This window comes from Hyperoodon ampullatus, assembly GCF_949752795.1.
Source record: "Hyperoodon ampullatus genome assembly, chromosome: 4".
NCBI classification, from domain to species: domain Eukaryota; kingdom Metazoa; phylum Chordata; class Mammalia; order Artiodactyla; family Ziphiidae; genus Hyperoodon; species Hyperoodon ampullatus.
The window spans coordinates 124,883,233-124,908,713 of record NC_136917.1 but is presented as its reverse complement, the minus strand read 5'-3'; the positions used below and the strand labels follow the sequence as shown (position 1 = coordinate 124,908,713).

At 35.5% G+C, this 25,481-nt stretch overlaps 1 protein-coding gene across 1 annotated transcript in view; it reads left to right on the top strand.

The window, feature by feature from the left end:
• The window catches only part of RNF180 (ring finger protein 180), a gene marked incomplete at both ends in the record, with an annotated part of 236,673 nt that overhangs the window by 169,135 nt on the left and 42,057 nt on the right, over positions 1-25,481 (top strand). Inside the window, 2 exons of the mRNA XM_079702308.1 lie at positions 8,297-8,522; positions 24,344-24,469. Of these exons, the coding sequence (XP_079558434.1) occupies positions 8,297-8,522; positions 24,344-24,469 (352 nt within the window). The remainder of the gene's footprint in view (positions 1-8,296; positions 8,523-24,343; positions 24,470-25,481) is intronic.

Here is a 25,481-nt window from a genome sequence, read left to right as displayed (position 1 = left end):
CAGTCACAGCTTTAATTCTTCTTTTCCAATTTGTATTCCATTTGTTTCTTTTTCTTCTCTGATTGCTGTGGCTAAAACTTCCAAAACTGTGTTGAGTAATAGTGGTGAGAGTGGACAACCTTGTCTTGTTCCTAATCTTAGTGGAAATGTTTTCAGTTTCTCACCATTGACGATGATGTTGGCTATAGGTTTGTCATATATGGCCTTTATTATGTTGAGGTAAGTTCCCTCTGTGCCTACTTTCTGGAGCGTTTTTATCATAAATGGGTGTTGAATTTTGTTGGAAGCTTTTTCTGCATCTATTGAGATGATCATGTGTTTTTTTCTCCTTCAATTTGTTAATATGGTATATCACATTGATTCATTTGCCTATATTGAAGAATCCTTGCATTCCTGGGATAAACCCTACTTGATCATGGTGTATGATCCTTTTAATGTACTGTTGGATTCTGTTTGCTAGTATTTTGTAGAGGATATTTGCATCTATGTTCATCAGAGGTATTGGCCTGTAGTTTTCTTTCTTTGTGACATCTTTGTCTGGTTTTGGTATCAGGTGATGGTGGCCTCGTAGAATGAGTTTGGTAGTGTTCCTCCCTCTGCTATATTTTGGAAGAGTTTGAGAAAGATAGGTGTAGCTCTTCTGTAAATGTTTGATAGAATTCGCCTGTGAAGCCAATTTTCTGTTTCTTCTGATTCAGTCTCGGAAGGTTGTGCTTTTCTAAGAATTTGTCCATTTCTTCCAGCTTGTCCATTTTATTGGCATATAGTTGCTTGTAGTAATCTCTCATGATCCTTTGTATTTCTGCAGTGTCAGTTGTTACTTCTCCTTTTTCATTTCTAATTCTGTTGATTTGAGTCTTCTCCCATTTTTTCTTTATGAGTCTGGCTAATGATTTATCAATTTTGTTTATCTTCTCAAAGAACCAGCTTTTATTTTTATTGATCTTTGCTATTGTTTCCTTCAATTCTTTTTCATTTATTTCTGATCTAATCTTTATGATTTGTTTCCTTCTACTAAGTTTGGGTCTTTTTGTTCCCCTTCTTCTAATTGCTTTACGTGAAAGTTTAGGTTGTTTATTTGAGATGTTTCTTGTTTATTGACATAAGATTGTATTGCTGTAAACTACTCTCTTTGAACTGCTTTTGCTGCATCCTGTAGGTTTTGGGTCGTCGTGTTTTCATTGTCATTTGTTTCTAGGTATTTTTTGATTTCCTCTTTGATATCTTCAGTAATCTCTTGGCTATTTAGTAGTGTATTATTTAGCCTCCATGTGTTTGTATTTTTTACAGATTTTTTCCTGTAATTGTTATCTAGTTTCATAGCATTGTGGTTGGTAGAGATACTTGATATGATTTCAATTTCCTTAAATTTACCCAGGCTTGATTTTGTGACCCAAGATATGATCTATCCTGGAGAATGTTCCATGAACCCTTGAGAAAAAAGTGTATTCTGTTGTTTTTGGAAGGAATGTCCTATAAATATCAATTAAGTCCATCTTGTTTAACGTATCATTTAAAGCTTTGTTTTCCTTATTTATTTTCATTTTGGATAATCTGTCCATTGGTGAAACTGGTGTGTTAAAGTCCCCTAGTATGATTGTTTTACTGTCAATTTCCCCTTTAATGACTGTTAGCAGTTGCCTTATGTATTGAGGTGCTCCTATGTTGGGTGCATAAATATTTACAATTGTTATATCTTCTTTTTGAATTGATCCCTTGATCATTATATAGTGTCCTTCTTTGTCTCTTGTAACAGTCTTTGTTTTAAAGTCTATTTTGTCGGATATGAGAATTGCTGCTCCAGCTTTCTTTTGATTTCCATTTGCATGGAATATCTTGTTCCATCCCCTCACTTTCAGTCTGTATGTGTCCCTAGGTCTGAAGTGGGTCTCTTGTAGACAGCATATATACTGGTCTTGTTCTTGTATCCATTCAGCCAGTCTGTTTCTTTTGGGTGGAGCATTTATTCCATTTACATTTACGGTAATTATCACTATGTATGTTCCTATTACCATTTTCTTAATTGTTTTGGTTTTGTTATTGTAGTTCTTTTCCTTCTCTTGTGTTTCCTGCCTAGAGAAATTCCTTTAGCATTTGTTTTAAAGCTGGTTTGGTGGTGCTGAATTCTCTTAGCTTTTGCTTGTCTGTAAAAGTTTTAAATTCTCCGTTGATTCTGAATGGGATCCTTCCTGGATAGGGTAATGGTGCTTGTAGATTTTTCCCTTTCATCACTTTCAATTTATCCTGCCATTCCCTTCTGGCTTGCAGAGTCTCTGCTGAAATATCAGCTGATAACCTTATGGGGATTCCCTTGTCTGTTATTTGTTGTTTTTCCCACTGCTTTTAATATTTTTTCCTTGTATTTAACTTTTGATAATTTGATTAGTATGTGTCTTGGCGTTTTTCCCCTTAGATTTATCCTGTATGGGACTCTCTGCACTTCCTGGATTTGATTGTCTATTTAGTTTCCCATACTAGGGAAGTTTTCAACTATATTCTCTTCCAATATTTTCTCAGTTCTTTTCTTTTTCTCTTCTTCTTCTGGGACACCTATAATTCGAATGTTGGTGTGTTTAATGTTGTCCTAGAGGTCTTTGAGACAGTCCTCAATTCTTTTCATTCTTTTTTTTTTATTCTGCTGTATGGCAGTTATTTCCACTATTTTATCCTCAGGTCACTTATCCATTCTCTGCCTCAGTTATTCTGCTATCAATTCCTTGTAGAGAAGTATTAATTTCATTTATTGTGCTGTTCATAATTGTTTGTTTTCTCTTTATTTCTTCTAGGTCCTTGTTAAATGTTTCTTGTATTTTCTGCATTCTATTTCCAAGATTTTGGATCATCTTTACTGTCATTACTCTGAATTCTTTTTCAGGTAGACTGCCTATTTCTTCTTCATTTGTTAGGTCTGATGGGTTTTTACGTTGCTCCTTCTTCTGCTGTGTGTTTGTCTGTCTTCTCATTTTGCTTAACTTTCTGTGTTTGGAGTCTCCTTTTCGCAGGCTGCAGTTTCATAGTTCCTGTTGTTTTTGGTGTCTGCCTCCAGTGGCTATGGTTGGTTCAGTGGATTGTGTAGGCTTCCTGGTGGAGGGCACTAGGGCCTGTGTTCTGGTAGATGAGTCTGGATCTTGTCTTTCTGGTGGGCAGGATCGTGTCCAGTGGTGTGTTTTGAGTGTGTCTGTGACCTCATTATGATTTTAGGCAGCCTCTCTGCTAATGGGTGTGGTTGTGTTCCTGTCTTGCTAGTTGTTTGGCATAGTGTGTCCAGCACTTTAGCTTGTTGGTCGTTGAGTGGAGCTGGGTCTTAGCGTTGAGATGGAGATCTTTGGGAGAGCTTTCGCCGTTTGATATTATGTGGAGCTGGGAAGTCTCTGGTGGGCCAGTGTCTTCAACTTGGCTCTCCCACCTGAGAGGCATAGGCCTGACAACCAGCCAAAGCACCAAGACCCTGTCAGCCACACGGCTCAGAAGAAAAGGGAGAAATAAATAAATAGATAGATAGATAGATAGGCAGATAAATAAATAAAATAAAGTTATTAAAATAAAAATTTCAAAAATTAATAAAAATTTTTAAAAATTAAAAAGTAATAAAGAATGAAGGAAAGAAGAGAGCAATGAAAAAGTAATAAAAAGAATGAAAGAAGAGAGCAACGAAACCAAAAAACAAATCCACCAATGATAACAAGCACTAAAAACTATACTAAATTAAAAAAAAAAAAAAAACAGACAGAACCCTAGGACAAATGGTAAAAGCAAAGCTATACAGACAAAAATCACACAAAGAAGCATACACATACACCTCACAAAAAGAGAAAAAGGAAAAAAATGCATATGTGTATATACAAATAAAAGGAAGAGAGGAGCCAAATCAATAGACAAATCTACCAATGATAATAAACTCTAAATATTAAACTAAGATAAACATAAAACCAGAAACAAATTAGATGCAGAAAGCAATCCCCAAGTCTACTGTTGCTCCTAAAATCCACCACTTCAATTTTGGATTGATTCATTGTCTGTTCTGGTATTCCAGAGATGCAGGTGCATCAATTTGATTGTGGAGATTTAATCTGCTGCTCCTGAGGGTGCTGGGAGAAATTTCCCTTTATCTTCTTTGTTTGCACTGCTCCTGGGGTTCAGCTTTGGATTGGCCCCGCCTCTGCCTGTAGGTCGCCTGAGGGCATCTTTTGGGAAGTCTGAGGTCTTCTGCCAGCGTTCAGTAGGTGTTCCATAGGAGTTGTTCCACATGTAGATGTATTTGTGGGGAGCAAGGTGATCTCCATGTCTTACTCCTCTTCCATCTTGAAGGTCTCCCTCCTGTTCAGAAAGGATTTTAGTTGTTTTTAACTAGGCAGCCATCTTTCCTGTCACCTCTCCATTTCTGAGAAGCATTTTGATGGTCTCTATCTATGGTAATTGAAATGTTGATGAGATGAAGATGAGTTCATAGGCACACCTATTAAAAACCTTTTTCCAGGTTGACATTTATCTATTAATGAGTAATTAATTTTTAAAATATAACCATCTATCCAACAGTAAATTTATTATTATCTCTCCAATTTGGAGAAAAGCCCAGTGGAGTTCTATCTTTGAGGTGTTTTTTTTTGTCTTCTTGCAGAACAGTTTTTATCACCAGATATGTTCAATTCTCTGTGTAATGAAAACTCTTCACTCTTTTTGGTCCCTTAAAATATAGTGATTCTAGAGGTCTTTGTATGTGTTACATCTGTTTTGTGGATTGAGTCACATAGCTCATCTAATAGATGAATAGTTCTGACCTCATTTTCTATTTGCAAACTTCCACCTTCAAGTTTATTTCCATAATATTGTTGTGTTTTTAAATAGCAAATCATTTATTTCTTTGATGTATATTTTAATGAAATCTAGTCACTTTTGTTATATATGTAGAGATAAAGTACTTCATAGAAATAAAATTATGTACAGTTATTAGGGCCACAATTTGGATTGCTTTAAGAGGGTCTTCAAATTATGATTTTCTTATGCCATGAGTTTCTTTGAGGTTAATTAGTTCAAATCTCAAGACACAATATTGAGAGTGTAATACAAACAGAATAAGCTGTCACTATGAAATAAAATTTTAGTAAGTAAGCATCTAGGTCCAAAGATGTTTTTATTATCTGGGGGGCCCTAATCGGTACTAATTGTGCACTTATAGCTTTCCTTTTTCAAGTTTCTCTTAAGTACAGGAAAGAATAGTCATATAACAATAATGAGAAAAATTGTGGATACTGTTGCCTTTCCAGCAGATTTTTATTAGTGTTCAACTCATAGCCACAATCTTTCTTTTGGTGAGGGACAGTTACTTCATATCTTCTCTGTGTTAAACTTTGTATATGTTATATGAGATTTCACAGAATGCTTGTTATCTAGCTGTAAATATCCAAAAGACCTACAAGAACACCTAAGAACACTTAATAGAGGTATAATCAATACAATATTTAAGGAGCTGAACCTATGAGCATTTTGAGAATGCAAGCCACCACCAAGCAAGCTCTACTATTACTTCACTGGGGAAAAAATGTGTGTGTATGTGTATATATTTTTTCATTCCCCTTTATTAATCTTAACATTCTATTGAGAGACATAGAAAAATAGGCAAATAAAAATTATTATCAGGAAACAAATAAGTAGCAGTGACAGAACAACTTTAGATAGAATAGCAGTGAAATCCTTTGGGGAAGTTGGTATTTAAGATTTTTAAAATGAGGTAAAGTTAGCCATGTATAGACAAGGATGTGTCAACTAATTTTTGTTATGTAACAAACAGATTTTATTTAGTTGTTTAAAACAACAACCTATATTCACTCACAGTTTTGTGAGATGGCAGTTGGGGCTGAGCTCAGCTGTAATGGCTTATCTCTGATCCACACGATGTCATCTGGGCTCACCAGTACATTTACAGTTAGGTGACAGTCATTGGCTCTACCCACACATGTCTGGTGGTTGGCTTGTTGTCAGCAGTCACAATGGAGGCAGCTGGACCATATTTACATACTATTCAGCAGGTTAGCCTAGGCTTGTTCACATGGTAGTAGACTAGGGTTCCCAAGATCACCAAGAGAGGATTATTCCAATGCACAAGCTTTTTTTAAGCCTCTGTTTGCATCATATTTACTAATAATCCATTGGCCAAAGCAAGTCACATGACAGAGCCCAAATTCAGAGGGTGGAAAACTAATCTCCACATCTTGATGAAATGCATATGGGTGCACATAGACAGGAAGAATTTTATCTATTTTGTAATCATCCACCTGAGTAAGGGCTTTTTTTTTTCTTTTTTTTTTTAAGATTTTTTAGAAATTTCATGTAATGTCTGAAACATTTATATTAACATATTTCCATACAAATAACCCAAAGAAAGTTTAGTATTAGTTGTTTTGTTTGTTTGTTTGTTTATATTGAAGGTTCTTATTAGACTTTAAGATGAAAGGACTTCCTTTACCAGATATTGAGGTTTATTATAAGCCCGCAGTAAGAAATTGTGATTATGGCATAGGAATAGACAGTAAAGTAATGGAACAAAATAGAAGCCAACCCATGCATATTTGGCCTAATAACAACGTGGCACTTTAGAACAGTGGAGGAAAGTAAGGTCTTTGCAATAAATGGGCTGTACCAATTAATAATTACATAAAAATAAAAATGAAATTTAACCCTAATGTACACCATACATGAAAATCAATTTCAGTTAGATTATAGGATGCAAAATAAGACTCTCTTACTGACCTTGGGAAAAAGTAAGAGTTCTTAAATAAGACACAAAAAGTATTAAATCATAAAGGAAAGATGTTCTTTAAAATTAAGAATTTCATTTTATCAAAAGACACTATGAAAAGAATGAAAAGACAAACCAGAGAAAAGGAAAAAATATTTGCAACACATCTAGCCAGTAACAACAAATAACTAGATTAAGTAAAAATGCTTAAGAAAAATCAGACAACCAATTAAAAAGAATGGGCTAATGCCTCAGATATGTCTTTCATAAAGAGAGAAATTATCAACAAGCAGCAGAAAGAGGAAGCAAAGCCATCTGGATAAATCAAATAATAGTTTATCCAGTAGAAAGGTTTTTCTGTATTTTCAAGGCTCTGTTTGCCTCATTTGTGTAACTTTTACATTTCATGTAACCTAAAAATATTTATTAAACCCAAGGCTTACTCAGATATTAATCACTGATCTCCATTTTTGACATTCATTAAAGTGAGGAGGAAAGCATCTACACCATGTAGATTCCCATTATGCCTCAGTGGACTGAGGTCAGACCTGGTTTGAGGAAAATTTCCCAAGGCTCTAGCCAAGACTATAGGGCCTTTGAAGAAGAGAGGAGAGAAGGATGGCTATGGTTAATGTTTATTGAATATTTGTTATATACCAGGCACTTTGCTTAATACTTTACATGGATTACCTCATTTAATTCTCACAGCATCCCCATGGATGAGGAATATTGTGATGTTAAGTAACAGGAATTCAGCCACCAGATTTTGTGCTGCTAACCTGAGTGCCTCTTTCCTAACTACCGTTTTGTTTTGGTTTTTTTTTGATGTCCTTATTGGAGTATAATTGCTTTACAATGGTGTGTTAGTTTATGCTTTATAACAAATCCTAACTACCTTTTAATAGCATCTTTCTTAACTGTTCCATTTGGGAGAGAGGAGAGGGATCATCATATTTCCCAGTTACAAGCCTCATCCCAGAATTACTACAAGTTTCTTTGCCTTATCTACTTCCTGACATACCTTAGGCTTTGGCCTTTTATTGGCTTTGAGGTCCAGGAAGGTGCAAAATGTAGAATAAAAACGCTCCATGCATGGTGTGAAGATGAAGTATGACATCCTCTTACCCTCACTTCTCTCCATGTGTGAATGCCCATGTAAGGCTTTATAATCTTGTGAGTCAGCTTATTTGCTGTGGCAGGAGTGGAATAGATAGGGGGAAGCTGTCATCCTAGGACCTAACACTTACTTAAGTAGTGCTGGTTAAATAGAGATACAGGTATACTTAATGTGTTCAGGTACTATATTTTAACATTTAGCATTATATAAAAATACTAAAATGAATAATTAAGACTTCTGGGTTTTTCATGTATGTTTCCAGTTTCTTCCCACTTTGTGAGGTAGCATTTCTATCACTTTGATTATGCACAGAAACAGATATTACCTGTTTCTCATAAATATTTTCATTCATTTTAAGAAAATATAAAATCAGTGTCTCGATTTCTCAAGGAAACCAATCTCATACTGAACTAAGAAAAATCGTTTTTGCTTATGTTTTGCAGACTTTGGATAATGAGATGAGTACAGATGATGACAATGAATATGCAGAAGAAAAGGAGAGCTACATCTGTGCAGTGTGTCTGGATGTTTATTTCAACCCCTACATGTGTTACCCTTGTCACCACATCTTCTGTGAGCCCTGTTTACGGACTCTTGCCAAAGACAATCCTGCAAGCACTCCCTGCCCATTGTGTCGGACAGTTATTTCCAGAGTCTTCTTCCAGACAGGTAACTGTTGTCTTTCATTAACACAATTACCTGATTATTTTGACTACCTCTTTGTTCCAGTTCTAAAGGTACTGTATGAATTATCATGAGAAAGTTATTGAAAATCATATACGGCATAATTTGTTACTCTCTAGTTTATAAAACAGTGCTTGCCCAACTCATTAGAACTTGTTAAAATCATAGAATCATAGATGAGAATAGTTTCTCATCTCTACTCCTCTATTCAATGTTGAGATCTTTTCTAAAGCATCCTAACTAGTTATTGTTTAGCATTTACTTGAACATCTCCAGTGTCAAGGACATTCCATTAAAATTTGAAGCAGCCCTGTTGATTATTTATTCCTCAAATCTGCCTTCCACTACTCCTCATTCTTTGGCCCATGTTTTTTCCTCTGAAGTCTCAGAGAATAAATCTGTAAATATCTGAGGATAACTATTAGGCCTTTCCCCCAGACTCCAAATCTTCTCAGCTTTCTTGTTGTTCTTAAGGTCTTTCTTCTTGAACTAGAAGATAGTAAAATTGGAACAAGGATTTGTTTACCTAATTATCATGTAAAGATGGAATATAACACAATATTTAAAACATACTAATGGAGAAAGGAAAAACTAATGAATGAGGAACATAGAAACCTGCTAAGGTGAAAGGGAAGAATGATAGAAGTAAGCAGAGCTGATATTTATTGAGTGCACTACTGTGTGCTAAACCTTAGGGGAGGAAATTTCTACATCCACATTCTCGCCTCAACCATAGAGGAACCAAATGAGGATCAAAGTATGTACTTTATTAATAGTAAAACTGTAGAAAACACATGGCACATTTTTCTTCCGGAAAAGAAAATCCAAGGACCCATCTGCAAGGAATAATCAGTTTATAAAAATAAGCTTTGCATGCCTTAACCCAACCAGCTGCATGAAGGCTTGCAAACCTGGCTTACAGGCTCAGTAATCAAACAGTGAAGAGAAAATAAAGCTTTGCCTCTCTGATCTGCCTAGTGCATATAGTTTGGAGCACAAAATCACTGCACTGAGCACAGACAGACCTGGAGACAAAAGGACATGCCAAGCACAGTTGACTCTACCCAATAGACAAACATGATTAGGGACTGCAGGCTGTCATCTGTCACACTGGCAGATCACTCTTCCTTTCATGGGGAAGAGCAAGTAAGGAGTGGAGAGAGGGAAGGAAGCAATTCCATGGGAGGACAGAAGCTTACTGGAAGTTCTTCTTCTCTGGCTTACATTGAAGTGGGAAAAATAGGGGTTCTTTTCTAGTACTAGATCCCTTGCTAGGTGCTTTGGAGTGAATGAAATGTGAAGATTAACATCTCTTTCTCAGTGTTATCTCTGACCATCTATGCAAGAAAACATTTACTGAAAGCCTGTTTTGAAGGGAAGCATCTAGGCGATGTACATAGTGATTTAGAAAGATGTCCCTGCCTTCCATGATCCAGTTTAATGTTGACAGGGATTTTAAAATTGCTTTCCTTAATGTCTTAAAACAATAATGACTTGACTCTTTCTTGGTTCATTTATCAGAGCAACAATGTCATATTTTCCTTTATTTCCAAAATTGGTTCTTCTATATAATAAATCATATTGGGAATATTTATTCCAATGGAGACTAAATTTGGTTGTGTACTGTCATTTAGAAGCTGGTAATAATAATGGGAATATACTACTTAGTTATTTATACCTACCTCAAAAAGATTTGACATGCTTTAAAATATATATGCAATGAAGTAGCAAGGCAAGGGAAGTACTGAATGAAGTATTTCGTTTTAATATTCTGGCTGCCTAAGAAAAAATAAAATAAGCATACAATTAAATGATTCTCATGATCTATGGAAAGAAACATACCAACTCCTAAGGGCAAGAGAAGTTTTTTCCAGCACTTTAAAAGAAAAATTTTAATGTGATTTCTAGGCATATTGAGAGATGGAGTAGGCAGTGTCCTCAAAAACTTCCTCAGAGCAAAGGCAATATCAGGTTTTCTAACATGGTATCTTATGGTATTCTTTGATAAGAGCTGAGGGCGTATCAGAGTATAGATTAGGGAAAGCAACATTGCCAGTAGCCAAAAAAAAAAAATATATATATATATATATATATATATATATGTCTGGTTTTCCTATAAAAATAACTTCTAAAATTATATAAGTAATGCAATTTCATTATAGAAAAATCAGAGTATACAAATAAAATTATAAGCTCAAAATCCTCCATAGTCCTACCATTTAAAGATCACATTTATCGAATATTCTTCCAGAATATTTTATATCCATATACTTAATCATTTTTTTTGTAAAATATTCATTTTGAACATAAGGCTTTTGACCTGCTTTTGTTTTACTTTTTAAAAATTATTTATTTATTTATTTAATTTATTTTGGCTGAGCTGGGTCTTAATTGCAGTAGCAAGATCTTTAGTGGCAGCATGTGAACTCTTAGTTGCAGCATGCATGTGCTCTCTAGTTCTCCGACCAGGGATCAAACCCAGGCCCCCTACATTGGGAGCGCAGAGTCTTACCCACTGGACCACCAGGGAAGTCCCTTGTTTTACTTTAAATTCTTGTGATTATATCATGATCTACTTAAGCTATCTACTATTTAGTTTAGTTGTTTATCATTCATTTATTTGCTGATATATATGGATAAATATTTGCACACATCTCCGCGCATTTCCTTGTAAAGGATTTCCAGGAGTAGAATTGGTAGTTAAAGCCTGTACGTGTTTTAAGGCTATGTATGTGTTACAAAATTATGCTCCAAAATTATTGCAAGCAACAATATAATGGGCTTATTTTCTCAACACTCTGGACTATCCTTTTTTTTCCTTTTAAATCCCTTACCATGCCCTTTGCTGATTTTTCTTTAGGTCTGTTCATCGTTTTCTTGTTTACTGCAAGAGGATTTTTTTTTCAGTAATGTCAGCTTTTGTCATATGTGGCAAATCGCTTTCCTATTTTGTCATATGTACTTGAATTATGTTTATTATATTTTATGAATGTGCAGAACTTCTATATTTTATGTAGTCTTATGTAGCAACCTTTGCCTTTATTATTTCTAATTTCAAAGTTAGGTATTAAAAGGCCTTATCCACTACAGAATTACAGTAAATCCCCTACATATGAATGAGTTGTGTTCTGAGAGCGCATTCGTAAGTCCAATTTGTTTGTAAGTCCAACAAAGTTAGCCTAGGTACCCAACTAACACAATCAGCTATATAGTACTGTACTGTAATAGGCTTATAATACCTTTCACACAAATAATACATAAAAAACAAACACAAAAATAGAACATTTTTAATCTTACAGTACAGTACCTTGAAAAGTACAGTAGTACCAGCTACCTCACCGCTGCTTTTACGCTTGCTTCCAGACATCCTGAGCTTGAAATAAAGATACTGTACTACTGCACTCTATACAGTACTGTACAGTAAAGTACACAAAAGTACAGCCACTTGTAGAGGATGCACACATGTGATAATGTACACCAGATATGTGAACTAACTTATGTGATTGGAAATGTGAACACGCAATCGCATATTTGAAAGTTCGCAACTTGAAGGTACGTATGTAGGGGACTTACTCTGTATAAATAGTCTCTTTACCTATATTTATTTTGGTTTTCATTTTGTCCTCATTTCCCTACTCTTAATTCTAGTCCATTTATTATGGTGTGTGGTTTGGTTAAAAATATAGTACCTTTCAAAAAGAAAACCACAAACAAAAAATAATAATAAATCTTGCAAAATAGTTTTCTACTAATTTAGAAAGAATAAACAGCTTAAGTCATAATTTTAAAAAAATATATAGTCCCTTTATTCCGTGTCTGTAAGCATATATCCCACTAACATTTATTGAACAATTCATTTTTTCTATGCTGATTGAACTGCCTTTTTTAGGTAATGAAGATAATTACTAAAATGTTTCTGTGTTTTTTGGCAGCTGTTCTTTTCCATTCATATTTCTATCTTGTCCTATACCATTACTTCAGTCTTATAATTATTCTAGCTTTATGTTTTAATAACTCACAAGTGAATTAATTTTATAAGTTGTTTGGGGAATAATTCACAGTTTTAATTGACATTTTTATAATATTGTTATAATATTATAACATTGTTATAATATTGAAAGTATATTGCCTCTCAATAACATTTGTGTAATTTCCTTTCAAATGGCAGAGCAAAATTCTTATTAGCTTTATGCCTGTATATATATATATATATATATATATATATATATACATTTTTTTTTTTTTTTTTTCGGTACTCAGGCCTCTCACTGTTGTGGCCTCTCCCATTGCGGAGCACAGGCTCCGGGTGCGCAGGCTCAGCGGCCATGGCTCATGGGACCAGCCGCTCCACGGCATGTGGGATCCTCCCGGACCGGGGCACGAACCCATGTCCCCTGCATCGGCAGGCGGACTCTCAACCACTGCGCCACCAGGGAAGCCCTATGCCTGTATATTTTTGTTGCTGCAATTGTAAATGGGATTTCTTTCCTCTTCTGGTTTCAGCTGCTTTTGTTGATATTTTGGGAGAAAGTCAGTTTCCAATCTTACACTATTCTGTTAACTTTACTGAACCCTGAGAGTTATTTATTAAGTAAATGAATTAATCATCTCAGCTACCTAATGTCACCATTCCAATTGTGTAAAAACCAGGGGACAGTTATTATCAAAGATTAAAGTGGGAAGGTTGTCATTTTCTAAAGGAACTGAAGATATTTGGCAAATGAATAAGGGGTTAGTTGTAGTTTAGAGTAATTCAGTGGATAGAGTTATGATGAAATTCCTTCCAGATTTATTCCATAGAGTGTGCTTAGGAAAATAATGATTTAAACCACTCTCAATATAGCATTCAGTATTTAATGCGATTTTGCTTAAATTTCTTAACACTGTTAGATGTGATCTTTATAAAGTACTTGATACACTAGAAGTTGAGAATTTGAAGTGGGAGAGAATATATAGAAGACAGGGTAGAAGGCATTAATATCATTTGCTAGTGGAGGTCAAGATAATACTGTCAAAAGTTAACAGAGTGGCATGGACATATATATACTACCAAATGTAAAATAGATAGCTAGTGGGAAGCAGCTGCATAGCACGGGAGATCAGCTCGGTGCTTTGTGACCACCTAGAGGGGTGGGATAGGGAGGGTGGGAGGGAGACGCAAGAGGGAGGAGATATGGGGATATATGTATATGTATAGCTGATGCACTTTGTTATCAAGCAGAAACTAACACACCATTGTAAAGCAATTATACTCCAATAAAGATGTTTTTTAAAAAAGTTAAATAAATAAATAAAAGTAGCAAATATGGAAAAAAAAAGTTAACAGAAAAACATACGAAAAAATAGGTAGTAGACACTATTGGTTGCTAATTTGTATCCATTACATCTTTCTTCCTAACTTACCCTGAGTTTTATTCCAGTATTTAACTCCCTCAGCATAGGCCAGGTGGCTCTTGGGTAGATGAACCCATCTTTGGCTTTTTGGTAATCTATTCCTTTTGCCAGTGATAGGTTCATAAATGGGCATGTGTTTCAGTTCTGAGTGATGAGGTGAGACTAAAATTTGCCTTTACTCTTAAGACATGAGATGGAAAAGCTAGTTTCTTCCCCATTGGACATAAACAAGAAGGTGTGTAATAGGGATAATTACTGGCAGCCATCTTACGAGCAAGTGGGGAACCAGGTTAGTATAAAGTCTTTATTTTGGATAGTAAAACTAAGGAAAGAAATGAACAAGGGGTCTTGATGACATTGTTTAACCACCAAGTCAGCCAGGTTTGAAGCCTACCCTACCTTTGAATTTTCTATTACATGAAATATTAAATTTACTAATTAACTAAGGCAGTTTGAATAAATTTTCTATTAGTGTACACCAAGAGCATCCTAACTGATGAAAGCATACTAATAATAAAGGTAGACAATATAGAAACTAAAAATGATATTATTCACAAAAATTTGAGAGATGAGAAGGGAAGAAGATATTGCAAAAGACCCAAATCCTCCTAGAAGAAAGTCAATATTATTTAAAGTTGATAAATTAAGAAATAGTGAAGAAGATTTCTGGAATGGTAACATGAGAAGCTTCATGGATCCTCACCCCAGCAAAACAACTGTTTAACTGGTGAAATGATTTTTTTTCATTTATGTTTATGGAAATTGTCCTAAGGAAGTACAGCAAATAGAAAAACATTTATTTTTTTTTAAATCTACTGAAACCTACCACTATACTCAGTAAGAACATAGAGAGCCTGTCACATTTAGATATTCATATGCAAAGGAATGAATTTGGAACCCTCCCTCACACTATGAACACACACACACACACACACACATACACAGATTAACTTAAAATGGAACAAAGACCTAAATGTAAGAGATAAAAATATAAAACTCTTAGAAGACAACGTAGGTGTAAATATTTTTTGAAATTGTACTGGGCTACGGTTTCTTAGATATGACACCTAAAACACAAACAGCCAAAGAAGAAATAGAGAAATCAGACTTCATCAAAGTTAAAAACTTCTCTGCTTAAAGGGATATTATCAAGAAAGTGAAAAGATAACCAGAGGATAAACGAAAATATCTGTAAGTCATATATGTGACAAGGGTCTAGTATCTAGAATATATAAAGAACTATTACAACTCAAGAATTAAAAAAGAAATAACCCTATTTTATATGGACAAAGAGTTTGAATAGACAGTTCTCCAAAGGAGATATAAAGATGGCCAATAAGCAGATGAAAAAAATGCTCAATATCATTAGTCATTAGTTGCAAATCCAAGCTATAATGAGATATCACTTCACAGTAACTAGGAAGGCATAGTTAAAAAGATAGACAGTAACAAGTGTTGACAAGGATATGGAGAAATTGGAACACATACATTGCTGGTTGGAGTATAAAATGGCAAAGTCACTTTGGAAAACAGCAGAATAAGTTTTGCACATGGAAGACTCTAAGCCTGCTTGTGAGATTGGGAAAAGTTCTGGTGTTAATTAGAGTTCTTTTGTCTGTGGAGATGAAAAAGAATCCAGGATGGGCAGAGCTGTGGAGAAAGACCTCTGGATACAGAAGACCTTTCCTATTCATTGACTGACAGCCTCGTTCTTTCAGACAAGGAACTCCCACATCAGCACCCCAACAGTAGGTCTGTTCAGAGAGGTGCTACATGCTGTATAACAGGATCTGCAGGCCACCTTCATCATCAGGCTGAGGAAGGGAAAAGGCTATGTCTTATGAGCATTAAATGAAGAGAGAGTCATCCAAGTGAGGGGGGAGGAATCCCTCAGCCAAGGAGATTATGGTTTCGTTGTGAGGGAAGGCATCATATTTTCTTGAATTGACTTTATGGCTGAAGCCTTCAAACCAAGCATGTCACTGCCCCTATTGTGGACTGACTCTGGAGAACACTGGTATGGGCAGTCCTACGATAGACTCAGTGTTCATTGTTCAGGGATCCCAGCCCATGCTCATATGGAAGATACAAGTGTCTCAGGTACAGCATAGGGAGCCACAGGGTCAGTACAACTAAACTGTCAATTGTGAAGTCACTCACTGCTCTCACCTCAGTCAGATGTACCCATACCTCAGAAAGGAAGATTTCTACCCTTGTTCCACTATTTTCCTCCATTCAACATCTGTCTCCTTTTTGACCACCCACCCCATGCCGCTACGCTTGTGCCTTTACATGGTGGAACTAGGTGCTGATAAGCAGAAGTGCTGGTGAACTCCATTGGGAAAAAAGGAAAAGAAACTGGCTAAGTCCTCACCTTGTGTGTAGAAGTCCCTAACTAAGTAAAGAAATGACATTTAACCTAATCTAGGATTTTAAGCATAAAGCAGGCTTATGATATTTTTCACCAGGGATATTTTGGCTGTCACAATAATAGGAGGATGCTACTGGCATCTAGTCAGCAGGGGTAGGGATGACAGATATCCTGCAGTGTTTGGGCCAGTCCCACACAGTGATGAATTTTCCTGTATTCTTCTGACTTTTAGATGTCCTGCTGGGCTTTATCCAGGACATACAGCTCATCCAAAAGAACATCACACTTCCTCTTTTTATCCACTGTGACAACCTGTAATTGGTCTTGTTCTGTTGTCCCTATTCCCATTAACGGCATTTCATACTTTCTCTTATTCTATACCAAAAAGTCTGGTCTGTTCATTCTTATGCTAATAGTGGTTTTGTTCTTGCGTTCATCCATGCCTCAACTTTTTCATTTTTCTGTTCATCTTGTACAGAATCATCACTGCCTCCAAAATCCAAACTTCTTCATTTTTTTTTATTGAGGTATAGTGGATTTACAATGCTGTGCCTGTCTCTGCTGTACAGCAAAGTGACTCAGTTATACACAGACATTCTTTTTTTAATATATTCTTTTCCATTATGGGTTTATCCCAGGATATTGAATATAATTCCCTATGCTTTATACTAGGACCTTGTTGTTTATCCATCCTATATATAATAGTTTATATCTGCTAATCCCAAACTCCCAGTCCTTCCCTCCTCCACCCCCTCCCCCTTGGCAACTGCAAGTCTGTTCTCTATGTCTGTGAGTCTGTTTCTGTTTTGCAGATAGGTTCATTTGTACCATATTTTATATTGCATATATAAGTGATATCATATGGTATTTGTCTTTCTCTTTCTGACTTACTTCACTTAGTATGATAATCTCTAGTTGCGTCCATGTTGCTGCAAATGGCATTATTTTGTTCTTTTTTTATGGCTGAGTAGTATTCCATTGTATATATGTACAAACTCATTCTTATCGGTAGGAGTATCTATTTCATGATGTCTTTTAGTGTAGTCACTCCTGTGCTTTAATATATGGAAAAAAGTATATTTTATTATAAAAAATAAATAGAAAAATAAGCATAATGATTAGAGCAGTGTTTCTCAAATTTCTTTCATTTTCCTACCACCTTTACAATTTTTACTGTATCCACATACCACCAGAATTATTTTTTTACTTAAGGGTTTTCTTCATATCAACACATGTTTTTTAAAAAAATACTTATTTTAGCCTCATCCTTAACAATTTATTTGTGAATTTATGTATTTGATGTTCCGGTTTATACATTTCTTCTACTATACATTAAAATAAATAGGTAACTATGAAAATTTTTAAATTTTTCATTCAATTTCACCCTAAATCCTTTCACATATGGCTAGTGGTTTGCAAACCAAGTGTTGAAAAACACTGCCTTGCACTTATGGAGGTTAGTCTCCAGAAAAAAGCTTGAAAACAGGAATATTTAAAACAGTCCCTGGGGATTGTGAGTGGAGCTAGAGATAGAGGGAGTGGAATAGATCTTCATTGTTGTTTTGGTTTTTTAAGCCTTTTAACATCATTTGGATCTTTTCAAACAATGGGCATGTGTTACTTTGACAGTTTTTAAAAATAAAGAAGTAAACCGAGGTGCAGCATTAAATATGATTGTGGTCAGGGAGGATGGAGTCCTGTTTCTTTTCATACAGAAGACAGAGAATCATGGATTCTTTGAAGCCAAGAATGGATGCCGTGATAACCTTTTTTTTTTTTTAACATCTTTATTGGAGTATAATTGCTTTACAATGGTGTGTTAATTTCTGCTTTATAACAAATTGAATCAGCTATACATATACTTATATCTCCATATCTCCTCCCTCTTGCATCTCCCTCCTACCCTCCCTATCCCACCCCTCTAGGTGGTCACAAAGCACCAAGCTGATCTCCCTGTGCTATCTGGCTGCTTCCCACTAACTATCTGTTTTGAAGATCCACTAGTATATCCCTATCCATAGGCTTTCAAAAGCCTTTTTCTAAATCTTGAAGTATAACTTTAAATACAAAATAATAACAGTATACATCATAACAGTACAAAGTACTTAGCATTTTGTCTTTATCATACTAAGAGCACAATAAAGGTTATCGTTGAATTGGGCTTAATTTAGTAGATCTCCTCTTGGCCTTATTATTCCTCTAACAGAGGGTAAACTAGTTATTCTTGGGTAATGAAACAGTTACTGAAATAATTCTTAATGCTCCAGAGTCTTAAAGGACATCAATAAGCACAACTTAAACACAAGGTGGCTGAGATGAAAGCTTGGATAAATTCTCTAACCTAAGAAGGTCTTATAGTACTAGCAGATTTCTCCTGGGCCAAAGGGTTAAAGTATTTGTAACAACTCTTTTCCTATTCAGGTATAAAAATTATGGGTATAAAATATTGCAGTGCCAAATATTAAGTGGAATTATTACATTAAAATGGATAAAATTTTAACCATAGTTTATCTACCTAATGAAATAGGAACTCCTAAATATTAACATCAGTTAAGCATAAATTATATACTGTAATGACTTGTATATTGTAAAATCCATAGCTCCACTTTGACAAAGTGTCAAATATAGAATTTTTGTTTTTGGTTTGGTTTGGTCCCTGTTGTATGTGCCTCTGTCATCAGGCTACATATTTAGTTGGAGATGGAACTTCCTAACTAGATTTTAACTTTGAACAGTTCACTAGGAAAGGGTAAGAAAATCAGGTTAAAATTTATATTCAGAGGATACATAGATAAATATTCATAAGTATTAATGAGATACTCCTGGTTGGTCTCTCTTTCCCAACATTCAGAGTTCCTCTTGCCACCAAATCACATAGGACATGCAGTGACTAGGAGACCTTGCTGCCGCTCTAGGGTGAGAACCTGCCAGGTCTGAAGAGTTGGTTCTGAGGCTTATCTTACTCATATTTCTTTGAGTCAAAGTAGTCATATTCCGTTAAATGCAAGCTGCAATAGCAGACTCCAGTTTTCTCTAACTGGTAGTGTTCCCCTCATAGATGAACCTTTCTGGGTGCTCACATGGGTATAAAATGAGTTTCACTAGGAGAGTTAGGGTCCCTTACAAGTGAGACTTTCTTGCCCCTCTTGCAGAAGTGCAGATCAAGCATTGCCCTTGAAACCCTGAAGACAGTTTTAAGATAGTTTATAGATTTTCATTGATATCTAGTAAAGTGAGCTCAAATGTCAATATATTAGCCCTTCTCTGTTCCTGTGTAAGGGAAAGATCTCAGATACCCTTGAAGCAGCATCCTCACTCAATTTTACTCCTGCTGCTGTAAAACAATACAAAGAAAACTATCTTAGATTGTATATTCTTGAAAAATTACTATTTTTCATCATATTAAATATATAAACATATACATCAACATATTAAAGAAGAAGAGTGAGATGAGACTAATCTAAAAGTTCTAGAGATCATCTCACAAGAGGTTACTTAAACTAAATGCTATGTTTAAAAAATGAGGGTTAAGCATCAGCTGGTAAAGATTGTTTTGTTAGAAATCTCCCTTTTTATACAAATGCCCACTGATTGGGACTCTTCATTCACAATCTTGTCTATTCCTTGCAAATGACCTTTATTGTACATTAATCTCCTGGAACCAAATAATGCCTGTGAACAAGCATGTCCAGTGCCTGTTGAAATGAAGGAAAGTTGGATTTCCACTCAAAATCAGGGCTCATTCTATATATATAATGCAAAACTCTTGGAGAAGTAGTCTTTTTTTTAACTTTTATTAAAACATCCTACAAATTTCTTTTTGTCAAATCATCTTTTTGCAAGTTACATCTTTGTGAAAAATGAAATGTATCAAACAACATAGGACTCAGAAGGGAATTGTGGGGAAAAAAAGCTTTCATAATAAAGAGACATAATTTTAGGTAGGTAAACAAGGCCTTTAATAATCTAAGTGAGATGAGTGGACACATATATCCTAGCCTTTTAAATTAGAACATAATACCACTGGGTCCATCTAAATGACTCTGCCCTGTATTTATAATAATACTCATTATATTCCCCTCCTCAATAGGACCCTAAGGCCTGAATTAACCCTATCATGGCACTTACCTCATAACTTAATGGTTACCTATTTACTAGATAGGATTTAATGCAGGTACTATGCCTGTTTCACAGTTTTAACTCTTATACTTAGCAGAATGCTTAAAACTATTACTAACAAATATTTGCTTAATTATAATTAATTGTTTAAATATAAAATTGCCCATATTTAAGCATAAAGCAGAAATCAGAGTTACACTACCCTATTGGTACTGCCTGTAGTTCAAAATTTTGCTGTGTATGTGGTTGTTCTTATTTTATACTTTATGATACGGTACAGTGAAACTCATGGTAATATACACTGTAATAATGTGAATTATGTTTTTATGTAGTTGGTGATTGACTCCTGCACTCAGGCAAGTCAAGGAGACTGGAACTCTTAACACTTATTTACTATTTCTATGATAGTGTCACGCAAAGATGCTGCTGTTTCCACTGGTACTGCCACCACATTTAACTAAATGTACCATTTGAGTAGACTTTAGAATCTTTCCAGGATATTCAGGGTTTTGTCTTTTTCTAGCATATTGAATGATATGAAATATTGATTACATCTAATACATTGTAATGTATATTGTATTAAGAAGCCTCTACTCCCTAAGAGGTAGAGTTGGCCAAGGAGGAGATAAAGGTAGTTTTTATCACCTTTTAATACGAGCCCTACATCGTGGTCTGCCTTCAGATTTTTCTCAGTGCTTCTTCCAGATAATTCTGAGAAAGGTAGTACTGAATATTTTATTTGTTGCAATATCCTGGAGTTCCAAGTTCAAATGCCACTAGAATGAAGCAACACTGTTCTATAGAAAGAACAACATCCTTAGGTAAGGTTTGTACAGTTTATACCAGAGTGATATAAGGTTTAACCTATTTAAATAAATTCAGGTAATTTTAGAACAGAAAAGGATTTAAGGTCATTTCATCCAGTGGTTATCAAATTCGACTGTGCATCAGAATCACCCAAGGAGCCTGTAGAAAGCACAGACTCCTAGGTCACATCCACAGCAATTCTGCTTCAGTAATATCTGGGAAAGGTCCTAGAATTTGTCTTTTTAACAAGTTCCCTCAGCAATTTTGATGCATAGCCAGGCTCCAGACATGTATTTTGGAATCAGTGATCTAGTACAATGCCCAGCAGACAGGAATTACATTTAATTAATTTCTGTATTTCTAGCTAGAACAGTAAAGTGCTAGGCACATAGCTATGGCAAAATAAATGTTTGCCAGAGATAGGGTAGAAAGTGAGTACAAAGAGAAGTTCAACAACTTATGAAAGGTGCCACAGTGAAGAAGCATTAGAACCCAGTTCTTATTTGCCCCAGAAATGGAGGGACAAGGGCTTCTAGGTCCTCTTTTCTCCAAAGGCCTTTCAGATCAGTGTAATAAATAAAATCTTCCAACATCTCATAAGATTATGTTCTGGACACATGTATTTATGTTCAACAAAATGTTGTAGGTACATCTCCCATCTCATTTTGCACATTTTAGTAATTTCTCTGATCATAGTTTTTGTAGGTATTATAAATATTTTTATGAACCCTTTTTCTCTTTGGTGCATTAATCACATGGGTTTGTTATGTAGGTTAAAAGTGCATTGTGTAATAAGCTCCTCGAAGCTAGAAAACAAAAGTATCACAGTTATCATTATTACTTTTACGTCTCTCATCTACCCTCTAAGAGAAGTTTGATTTGTGACCAGCTTTCAAAACTGCACTTATTGGCCAACTCTTACAAGAATGTCTTTTTGATCTGGTTTACTGAAATCAATTACACTTCCAAATAAGTTTTCATTTTAAGAGAGGACAGTGCAGTGGCATCCTCTGGTTATTGCATCACCATTTTAGAGCACGGCTACAAGCTCTCCAGAAGAAGGAGGAGGTGGAGAGGAGAAAGAGAAAGGAGGGTAATAAGAATTCTTGAGTTACAAACTCTTCACCTTGGTTTATATCATCTCCCACATGAAATCATTTACCCACCACACTGGTCTTACTTTTAAAGGCATTAAGGAAGTTGTGAGTCAATTTGCCCTAGAGTTAATTGTTAATACCACTTATAGGATTTTTAATTTCTCAGAAAATACCCTGAATTACAGTCATCACTGCTTAAGGATAAGCCCTGCAAGAATTGTTACTATAAGTGAATGTGTTATAAGTCATTTGATAATCTCTTCCATCCTCTTCATCAGTATGAATGGCACTGATGAGTCCTTTTAACCAGGTAGTAGTGCCATGACCATCTTATACTAAGGGGCTCTTCACAGGCAGTGGGCAGAGTGGACATGGATAAAACAACTGTGCTCTGCTGCAGAAAACACTGTGAGAATATCCAACCTGAAATGATTTAACTATTGAACATATGAAGGATAAAACATTCACTAGCCATAACAACCTCCAACATACACAATGAGTACACAGACTATGAAATTACTTTTTCTCTATCTTGTGTGCTTTAATTACTGGCCCTTGGGTGTAGAATGGGGAAGGGAGTTAAACAGAGTTGCGGGTTTAATACTTAACCTCCCTTTCTTGGAGTGGTCTGTTTTTTACATTGTTTCTTTTGCTGTTAAATGTAAACTCTGAGAATCTGTTTTCCCTGTGAATTGCTTAAGGAAAGAATCAATCCTGGGGAGTAATTAGGAAAAATAGAGATAATTTGATGTAACTGGTTTGAGCAGAAGCTCAAAGCCTGAAGGATGGAAACAGAGAAGATAGTACAGGAATAATTGTGGGATGAAAGTAAGAGGGCATCATTGATGGAAAGACTACTTTATTTCTCAGTTAGTAACCAGCTCTACACTGGCCTCCCTGAGAAGAACTTCTCCATCGAACAGTTCAACTCAGATCATGCCTTGCTTTCCCTGGCTCGTATCCAGAGACTCTTAAAGTGAATGTATGTGGGATCTAGTTCCCCCACCAGAGAGTGAACCCCTGCATTGGGAGCGCAGAGTCTTACCCACTGGACCACAACTAAGAGCCCACATGCTTTACCTAAAAGATCCTGGGTGAGGCTTCCCTGGTAGCGCAGTGGTTGAGAGTCCGCCTGCCGATGCAGGGGACACGGGTTCATGCCCCGGTCCGGGAAGATCCCACATGCCACGGAGTGGCTAGGCCCGTGAGCCATGGCCGCTGAGCCTCGGCGTCCGGAGCCTGTGCTCCGCAACGGGAGAGGCCGCAACAGTGAGAGGCCCGCGTACGGAAAAAAAAAAAAAAAAAATCCTGCGTGGTGCAGCTAAGACCCGGCACAGCCTAAATAAACAAACAAACAAACAAATAAATAAATAAAATATTAAAAATAAAGTGAATGTCATCATATGTGATCTTTGATTGGTATTCGTTTATTTCAAATGAATATTTTCCTTTTTAACTCATTAATAATTTTCTGAAAGGTTGAGAATTTATTTCTACATCTTTTAAACTTCTTCATATCAGCAGCGTTAGCGTCTAAACGGTCAACCCATCACATATGGATGAAATAAAGAGACTATGACGTAAAAAGTTCTAAGAATTTTTCCTTTTCATTATCACTCCTGAGCCATGATTACACTCTAGTTATTCTATTGCTACACCCATAACACGTTTCCCCCCTTTTTCTGGTCTACCTGTTTATTTCCATCTTTTAGACTGCAGTCTTCTTGAGGGTGGGGCTATGTCTCATTCATCACTGTGTTCTCCGTATCTGGTGTAGTATCTGACATAGGAGCTGCTCAGTAGGTGTGTGTTCTGTGTGTAGGCATATCAGAGTTGCATCAAATTCAGAGGAGTTAGGTTTGCTTGGGTTAAAAAAAAAAGATGACTCTACTTTTGTCTTCACTGTCTTAAAGAGATCTGAATTTATTATCAAAATACTACAACAACCATTTTTCAGGTTCTTGCCATTTTATTCAAATTAATGTTTAAAAATACTATTTTCTTTTGCTTTACTCTAGAACTGAACAATGCCACAAAAACATTCTTTACTAAAGAATATTTGAAAAGAAAACAAAGCTTTCAGAAATCCAGCTCTGCAAAGTGGCCCCTACCAAGCCGCAGAAAAGCATTCCATCTTTTTGGAGGTAAGGAAGCTAATGCAAAAAAAAAAAAAAAGGTAGAAAAGAAAAAAAAAGTCTGGTGACATGGTCCAAGGTCTTTTTTAAAGCTGTTTTCTTTCTCCCTTAGATATATTAGTAGAAAAATATTTCTTCACTGGTCAATTTTAAGTAAGGATTTTGGTAAGTAGCCTCTTACTGAAAGCTACAGGTGTACATAATGAAAAAAATGGAGACTATACAGTAAGAGCAAAATCTGATAAAAACTCATGATTAAATTTACTTTGCCTTGATGTCAGTAATGTTTAATATGTAGATAATGAACTCAAAAGTAACAGATTTGACAAAAGCTATATTTGACAAAAGCAATGGTATTCCTTATAAAGGTTTTGAATAACTCATTATCATAATTTAAGTTCATTTCATTTTATTGGTGCTAATCTCAGTTTTATTTTAATAAATTATTTCTCTTTTATTGAAGTATAGTTGATTTACCATGTCATGTTAGTTTCAGGTGTACAGAAGAGCAATTCAGTTTTAAATATGTATGTATATACATATATATATATATACATATATATATATTCCTTTTCAGATTCTTTTTCCTTATAGGTTATTACAAGATATTAAGTCTAGTTCCCTGTGCTATACAGTAGGTCCTTGTTCGTTATCTATTTTATATATAGTAGTATGTGTATGTTAATCCCAAACTCTTAATTTATCCCTTCCCTGGCCTCTTCCCCTTTGGTAACCATAAGTTTGTTTTCTTTCCCCTTTGGTAACCATAAGTTTGTTTTCTATGTCATGGGTCTATTTCTGTCTTGTAAATAAGTTCATTTGTATCTTTTTTTTAAGAGTCCACATATAAGTGATATCATATGATATTTGTCTTTGTCTGTCTTACTTCACTTACTACGATAATCTCTAAGTCCATCCATGCTGCTGCAAATGCCATTATTTCATTCTTTTTTATGGTTGGGTAATATTCCATCATTCATAGATAGAGATACACACACACACACACACACACACACACACA